Source organism: Arachis ipaensis, chromosome B1 (assembly GCF_059453495.1).
Source record: "Arachis ipaensis isolate K30076 ecotype BB chromosome B1, ASM5945349v1, whole genome shotgun sequence".
Classification (NCBI taxonomy): domain Eukaryota; kingdom Viridiplantae; phylum Streptophyta; class Magnoliopsida; order Fabales; family Fabaceae; genus Arachis; species Arachis ipaensis.
This window is the reverse complement of record NC_142436.1, coordinates 132,069,887-132,078,392: the sequence shown is the minus strand read 5'-3', so window position 1 is coordinate 132,078,392 and position 8,506 is coordinate 132,069,887. Positions and strand designations below refer to the sequence as shown.

The window sequence follows — 8,506 nt, the reverse complement described above, 5'->3', positions numbered from 1 at the left end:
GTGATACTTGATCTCTTCAATGTCACTCCTTTGCCTTTGTTGTTCTTCCCTCAAAGCCCTTTGATCTTCTCTAATGGCTCTTTAATCTTCTCTGATTTCATTGAGGGTAGTGGAATGCTCTTGATGCTCTACCCTGAATTGCTCCATGTTAGTGCTCAGTTCTCCAATAGAAGTTTGCCATTGATCCCAATAGCTTTGAGGAGGAAAATACATCCCTTGAGGCATCTCAGGGGTTTCGTGCAGAGGCTGCTACACAGGCTTTTGTGCATGCTCTCTAGTTTTCTCCATCATTTTCTTGGTGATGGGCTTGTCCTCCCCAATGGAGATATCTCCATTTATGACAATTCCAAATAAATTTCATAGATGACAGATGATGTGTGGGAATTCCAACCTTGCATTGGTGTGAGGCTTCTCAGCTACCTTGTACAATTCTTGAGGAATCACCTCAAGTACTTCCACCTCACTTCCAATCATGATGCAATGGATCATGATGGCTCTATCAACAGTCACTTCTGAATGATTGTTAGTGGGGATGATGGAATGTTGGATGAATTCCAACCATCCTCTAGCTATGGGCTTTAGGTCAAGCCTTCTTAGTTGAATGAGCTTGTCTTGGGAATCCCTTTTCCACTGTGCTCTTTCCACATAGATATCTGAGAGCACTTAATCCAATCTCTGATCAAAGTTGACTCTCCTAGTGTAAGCATGAGGATCTCCTTGCATTAGAGACAAGTTGAACGCCATCCTCACACTTTCCGGGCTGAAATCTAAGATTCTCCCTCGGACCATGGTGCTCCAATTCCTTGGATTTGGGTTCATACTAGTGTCATGGTTTTTAGTAACCCAGGCATTAGCATAGAACTCTTGCACCATGAGAATTCCAACATCTTGAATGAGATTGGTTAGGACTTCCCAACCTCTTTTCCGGATCTCTCTTCGGATTTCTGGATACTCATTCTTCTTGAGCTTGAAAGAGACCTCAAGGATCACTTTCTTCTCTGCCACTACTTCAGAGAAGTGGTCTTGGTGGACTTTGGTGATGAATCTCTCTATCTTCCAAGATTCAGAGGTGGTGGCTACTACCTTTCCTTTCCTCTTTCTAAAGGGTTCTCCAACCTTGGGTTCCATGAATGGTAATGGAAAGAAAATAGCTATGCTTTTCCAACACCAAACTTAAAACTTTGCTCATCCTCGAGTAAAAATAAAGAAAAGATAAGAATAGAGTAGAAGAAGAAGAAAATAGAAGGATATAGAGGGAGAAAAAGGGATCAACCTTGTGGGGTTATGAGTGTATGAGATGTGTGTGTATGAAGGGTTATGAGAGGGGTATTTATAGGAGTGGGGAAGGGGTAGGTTCGGCCATGGGTGGGGTTTTGGGTGAAAAATTTGATTTTGAAGTGGGTGGGGGTTGGTGGGAGTTATGATGGTTTTGGAGGAGTGATATGGATGTGATTGGGCTAGGGTTTATAGGGAAGTGAGTATGGAGAAGTGTGAAAGTAAGTGTGATAGGTGGAGATGATTTGGGACCCACTGGTCCTGAGAGGCTAGGAAATTCTGATTCTCTGCTTCTCTGTATTGGCGTTTGAATGCCTAAGGGCTGCTCTCTGGCTGGCGTTCAACGCCAGCAATGGTGCCCATTGAGGTGTTGGACGCCCAGCAGGGATACCCTGGTTGGCATTCAACTTTAACACTCCATCCAGAGTGTTCTATTTTCACTGTTGAAGAATTCTGTCTCTGTTCTGACTGATGCTATGATTATGAAACTAAAATATAAATCAAAGAAAAATAAAATAAAAGAAAATAAAATCAATTAATTAAGGTTGGGTTGCCTCCCAACAAGCGCTTCTTTAACGTCATTAGCTTGATGGTTAGCTCCTTAGGGAGGTGAGTATGTGCTCATATTTTTGCCCTTTACAGTGAACTTTCTTCCTGTCTTCTCATGAATGAGCTCCACATGCTCTAGAGACAGGATACGACTCACTGTATGTGGTAAGACTGGCTTCTTGGTGAAGACAACTCTCATGCCAGGTGAGAGGCCTTCAGTAGGGACTTTCTTGTCCCTCCAGCCTTTAAGTACTTTCTTCTTAGTACCTTTGTGCTTAGAGCTTGTTGATGGCTGCTGATGAATAGATTTTTGACAGTTTAGAATTCCTCAATGAATTTTTGTTGCTATTATAGTTTCTAAACCAACAAAGAATCCTTGCATACAAAAATTTAGTTGTCACTAAAGCAAACCCAATAAAATTAAACCGAAGTATTCAAACCTCGGGTCGTCTCTTAAGGAATTGCAGGAAAGTGTAGTTATTATTGGTTATGGAAAAGTATCTTTTTGGGTTTTTGAAATAGGAAACAAGAAAAGTAAATGGCAATAAAAATTAAATGGTAAAAAGAGGTCTTGGCAAGATTTGGTGGTCAAGGATCTATATCCTTATCACTAACCACAACATGATAATTTGCAAGGATCAATCCTATTAAATCATCCTCTAACAAGTAGAGGAAAGTCAAATGAGCTATATCAATCTAAGTCTATAAGTCCTGGCTCTTCACTAATGGAATTAATGAGAGCTAGAGTTAATGGCTACCAAGTATCAATCACTTGGACATTAGTAACTCAAGAATTCCTAAGTTACCTTCCCAAGCCAAGAACATAAAATTCTACTCTAACATCCTCTCAAGCATTTTATCAAATACTTGGAAGGCATAACATAAAAATACAGAAAACTAGTAAGGAATATTAAATCCAAACAACCAATTTCAAATATCAATAACTCACAAATAAAAGAAGAAGCAATAAATCTGAAATACCTCAAATTGCATTAATAAGAAATTCAATCCAACATGGAGTTCATAAACTAAAGTGGATAAATAAACAAATCAACAAGAGAAATAAGTAAACTAAAGGACTAGAACAAATAAGAGTGGAAGAAAACTAAATTAAAGCAAAATAGAAATCTGAGATTAAGAAAAGCTAAACCTAAAATCCTAAAACCTAGAGAGAGGCTCTCCTCTCTCTCTAGAAAACTACATCTAAAACCTAAAAAATTATGTGAATGAAAGTTGTGTGAATGAATGTATGTGATTCCCCCACTCTACAACTTCTAATCTGTGTTTTTCGAGCTTGAAACTGGGCCAAAAATAGCCCAGAAATCGCTGTTGATACGTCCAGCACATGGCTCTGTCACGCGTATGCGTCGTCTATGTGTATGCATCGCTGAAATTTTGCAAGGTCACGCGTAGGCGTGATGCACGCGTGCGTGTCACCTAACAGCATGGTAACTATGGCAAATTGTATATCATTTCGAAGCCCCAGATGTTAGCTTTCCAATACAACTGGAATCATCTCATTCGAACCTCTGTAGCTCAAGTTATGGTCAATTTAGTACGAAGAGGTCAGGCTTGACAGCTTAGCAATTCCTTCAATTTCTTGTATTCCTTCCACTTTTGCATGCTTCCTTTCCATTCTCTAAGCCATTCCTGCCCTATAAACCCTGAAAACACTTAACAAACATATCACGACATCAAATGGTAATAAGAGAGGATTAAAATTAGTAAATTTAAGGCCAAAGAAGCATGCTTTCAATCATAGCACAAATTTAGGAAGGAAAATGTAAAACATGCGAATTATATGAATAAGTGTGCAAAGACTTGATAAAAACCACTTAATTTAGCACAAGATAAACCACAAAATAGTGGTTTATCAATCTTCCCACACTTAAACATTAGCATGTCCTCATGCTAAACTCAGGAGAAGCTACAAAGCAGTGAAGAGGAATGGTAGAAATTATGAAATGCAACCTATCTATATGAATGCAACTAAATGCAAAAATTACTTCTACCTACTTGGTTAAAAGTAAACAAAATTTCCAAGACAAACATAAATCAGATTTTACTAATTCAAATCACACAATAAAAGACAAGTAAACTTGTAGAAAGATAGCTCATGAAAGCAGGGAACATAGAATCAAGCATTGAACCCTCACTGGAAGTGTATATGCACTCTAATCTCTCAGGTATCTAGGGTCAATCACTCTACTCTTCTTTAGTCATGCTTTCTAAAATTGTTCTTCATCTAACCAATCAACAAATATTTAGTGTACAAATGCAAACATCATGAGGTCTTTTCAAGGTTGTAATGGAGCTAAGGTAAGGGTGAGGATATATGTATGGCCAAGTGAGCTGTAAATTAGCATAAACCGTAAAATAGCGGTTTATCAATCTCCCCACACTTAAACATTAGCATGTCCTCATGCTAAGCTCAAGAGAACCAGAAGAGTGAAGGCAGAATGGTGGAACTTATGCAATGCAACCTATTTAGATGTGAGCCGCCTACATGCATCATGCTATTCTAATTACTCTAAATATATATATACATGTGGTCAAATTGAGTCAAATTTCCAAGAAATCATATATGCACAATCAAGGGCTAAATCAATCATATCAAAACACATTCGCAATTGAGTTGAGTTAATTAAAAGAGTTCACAAACTTGCAAGACAAGCAATGATCACATATGGACATATGGAAATGAGCAATTGAACCCTCACTGGATTTGTATATGCACTCTAATCACTCAAGTGTTTGGGGTTAAACCACTCACATCTTCTCTAATCATGCATTCTAAAACTTTGTTCTTCATCTAACCAATCAACACTTATCCAGTGTACAAATGCAAATATCATGAGGGCTTTTCAAGGTTGTAATGGGGCTAAGGTAAGGATGAGGATATATGTATATGGCCAAGTGAGCTATCATATGAATCTTTGACTAACCTAAGTTCTCACCTAACACATACACATACTCTATACAATTATAAAATTAAGCATAGCTACCCAAAATCTCACTTTTACATATTTTCACAGTTCACACACTCATGTATCAATTTTTAATTTCATTACATATGCATTGATCTTTTTATTGAACTTAACATTGGGGTGATTTTATTTCCCTATTCATTTATTCCCGCTTTTTTTTTTAATGAAAGCATAATATATCAATGCATATGTTTCTCTAATTTCACATGAGTAGGCACCCAAATTCCCAATATTTGTCAATATAAGCAAAAATACATTCTCATTAACCATATATCCCATATTTCCCCACACTTAGTTGACATACAATCTTTATCTTAAGCTAACCAAAGATTCAAATGGGGTAATTAATTATTTTTCTGCTTAAGGCTAGTGATGTGGTAATATAAAGAACAAAAAGGGGGTTAAGAAGGCTCAATGTGGCAAACAAAGGTAAATAGAATGGTAGGCTATTTGGGATAAGTGAGCTAATATCAAATGATGGCCTCAATCACATATAAGCATGAACATACACTAAATAATGGACATATAGAATGGAATAAACCATAGATTGCAATCATAGAGAAGAAAACACACAAGAATAAAAATCATGGTCAAATAATGTAACCATATAATTAAGCTCAAAAACTCACGGGTTGTGTGTTCTTAGCTCAAAAACCATATTCCAATTATATATATATATATATCGTGCAAGTTGCAAAAGGTTTTAACTCAAATCAATGTGAACCTTAAATACCTTTTCTAAGAAAAAGATACATTCCTTGAAAATTTCATCAATTGACCAATATTTATTATTATATATATGCTAAATGAGATGTTGTGATTATGAAAAGCTAAAAGTTTTTAGTTTATCCGTATTTTCAATCAAATCAATTTCTCATATGCCAAAAGGGTAAAATAAACTTAATAATCCATGTTTTTCCACATCACAACTAATAAACTAAAAGTGCAATTCAAGCTAAATATCCAAGATATATACAAGCCCAAAGTGAAAAATGCAACAAAGTAAAAATAAACAGAAGTACAGTAAAATAGAAATGTGCAAGTACTAAAAGAAAAATAAAATAAAATAAAGCAAAATACAAAATAAAGCAAAATAGGATAAAAGTCTAAAATGGTTCACCAAAATATAATCCGCCGGAGATGGCGACCTTCCCACACTTAAAGCATAGCATCGTCCTCGATGCTCTCAGTCAAGCTGGGTGTGAAGGATTATCGCCTACTGAAGGGTGTGCCACTGGCTCTGTCGGTGGTGGCTGTGTAGGAGCCTGTGGCTCTACAGGCTGCTCAGGCTGAGTCTCCTCATGTTGTGCCTGCTGTTGGTCCTCCTCCTATGCCTCCTCCTGCTCATCCTCCTCCTCAGAGTGCTCCGAGGGTGTATCAAGCTCGGAGAGGATGTCAGTACACCCAGTAGTCACAATCAACTTCAGATGGGAATAGCATCTCTTGTTGCAACGCTCAGACTGCTCATAACGCTGCTGATTGCGGTGCTCCATCTGATCAAAGCGCTCAAAAAGACAGTGCACAAGATGGTAGACTGGCTGAGAAGCAGATGATGGTGCTGCAGCAGCAGGTGGTGCTGCGAAAGCAGGTGGTGCTGCAGGTGCTGCTGAAGATGTGGCTACATCAGTAGAGGTAGTAGTAGTAGGTGGTCTGTGGCCTAGAGGTCTGAACCGCTTGCCGTGCAGAATAACCTTCTTGCAGTCGGTAATCGGTGGTCTCTCATCCTCTAGCTCCCAAGGCACCTCAGCTCGACGAGCCATCTGGGTGATCATATAAAGAAATGGCAAGGTGCCTCTCACATGAACTCTGGACATATACTTCCTGATGAGCCTTGGAAGGTATATGTCCTTTCCTTCCATGACCCACCAAAAATCATGAATCTAATAGACTCCTCGACTTTCTAAAAACCATCTGTATCATCTGTTTTAGGCTAGAAGTGGAGGATGTCCTCTATCGCCTCCTCAGTGACTAAAATTTGCTTTCCTCGAAGCTGCACTACATCAAGGGTCGTCCTATAATAGTTAGAATAGAACTCACGGATTCATGATGCGTTTACCTCTGCCAAATCTCTTTTCAGAAATACCCAACCTCTCTGTTTGATCTGATTTTCAGTGTACTTCCTTAATTTGGTTGGTATTTTGAGCGTCCTTTCCAAGTAGAGGTGCCATTTTTCCGCAAAGACCGGAAACTTGAGTTCATAGTAAAGATTGGCGAATTTGACTGGGTCATTAGCAGGAACAAGTTGATCAGCTTTTTCTTGATCAGTAAAGTTCTTTTCACGCCAAGATTCATCCGATAGGATATTCGATAGAGCAACGGGCGACTGTCCTCTCTTCCTCTTACCTGAGCTGGCCGTAGCCTTGCCTTTTCCTTTTCTGTCAGACATCCTGAAAAATAGAATTTCCAGGATACATATTATCAAATAAAACAGAGGAAAGAAAAGCAGGTAAGAAGCAAGCAGACAGGAGGCCAGAAACAAAAGAAGATTGAGACACACTCATGAGTTGACTTAAAGAAATGAACTCTTGGAATGCAAGAAAACAGAACTCAGACAACAATCAGAACAAAAACCAAGAATTCCTGCAATAATAGTGAGAAGCTTATTTGTTAAGCAACAACAATTATCATGCCTTAAAAGGAACCTAAAAGAGTTAGTTTAAAACTAAAAGAAAAGTTAGAAAGTTAATTAAGTCAAGAGTTAGAAAAGTGTGAAGAAGTTAGTGGCATGGAAATGTTGTTCTTTAACCAAAATGAGTGCACAAAGTTAAAGAACAAGCAATCTCACTCTCATGAGAGCAAAGCAAATCATTAATGATGAGAGATGTAATGTAAGAAGCACAAAGGATAAACATAAGGTATCATCAATGTATGTCATCACTCAGGTAAAAAGGCACCATCAATAGCAACTTCAAAGAATCTCAGCAGAAAGAAACAAGATGTAAATCCGTCAACTAGTTCAAAATTCATTGGTCAGCAAGGCTCTAATTGACACAGAAATCCATCAACTAGTTCCTTGTTGTCGGCAATGATGTAAATCGAATAAAAGGGAACTGAAGAAAAGCGTCAGTGCCAGCCGACCACTCTATAACTTAAATTTGGCAATAAACCATGGGACTAGAGCTAAAATGTGCCAAATTCAGTTCACAATTGAAAATTAATAGGATAAGGTTTTTAGAAAAATTTGGCAGCATTCCGGCAGTAAATTGAGCATTCCCGAATTGAACAAATAGCAAAATTAGTCCATATGAATTCAAAATAATTCAGACAAATTCAACAGTCATATTTCACATGAACCAAGGTGCATTTTCGAATAAGGGCTGCAATTTCAATTGAACAAATTAACTTTCCTATGAATGCATGAACACTTAAATTCACAAAAACCATATGCATAGTTTCATAGGAAATAAAAAAGTGAGCCAAAAAGCAAGAGCATAAATATAGCACCACAATGGCAGAAAGGGATGAAAATAGTGGACTCAATCAGTATTTTCTTCATTGAATTCAACTTGCAATGATCATTTCTAAACAACAACTATTATACTCGCAGCAGCAATATCTCGTCAAAATAGCAGGAGAACAGCAATTTATCCACTAATTGAACCGAAAATCAATTGAGCCAAACTAAATGAGTTCAGCAACAAATTCATCAATAAAATCAATCTCAGTTAGCAACCATCATCTATTCAAACACAAAC

The 8,506-nt window shown here is 37.8% G+C and overlaps 1 protein-coding gene across 1 annotated transcript; it reads right to left on the bottom strand.

The window, feature by feature from the left end:
- Positions 1-6,139: 6,139 nt before the first annotated feature.
- On the bottom strand, positions 6,140-6,670 carry LOC110272163 (uncharacterized). Its single transcript, XM_088501327.1, has one exon. The coding sequence runs from the start codon at positions 6,668-6,670 to the stop codon at positions 6,140-6,142; it is 531 nt and encodes a 176-aa protein (XP_088357453.1).
- Between the last annotated feature and the right edge of the window lie 1,836 nt (positions 6,671-8,506).

Excerpts from the sequence above, each read along its gene's own strand:
- LOC110272163 (XM_088501327.1), bottom strand. The coding sequence starts at position 6,670 with ATGGAAGGAAAGGACATATACCTTCCAAGGCTCATCAGGAAGTATATG.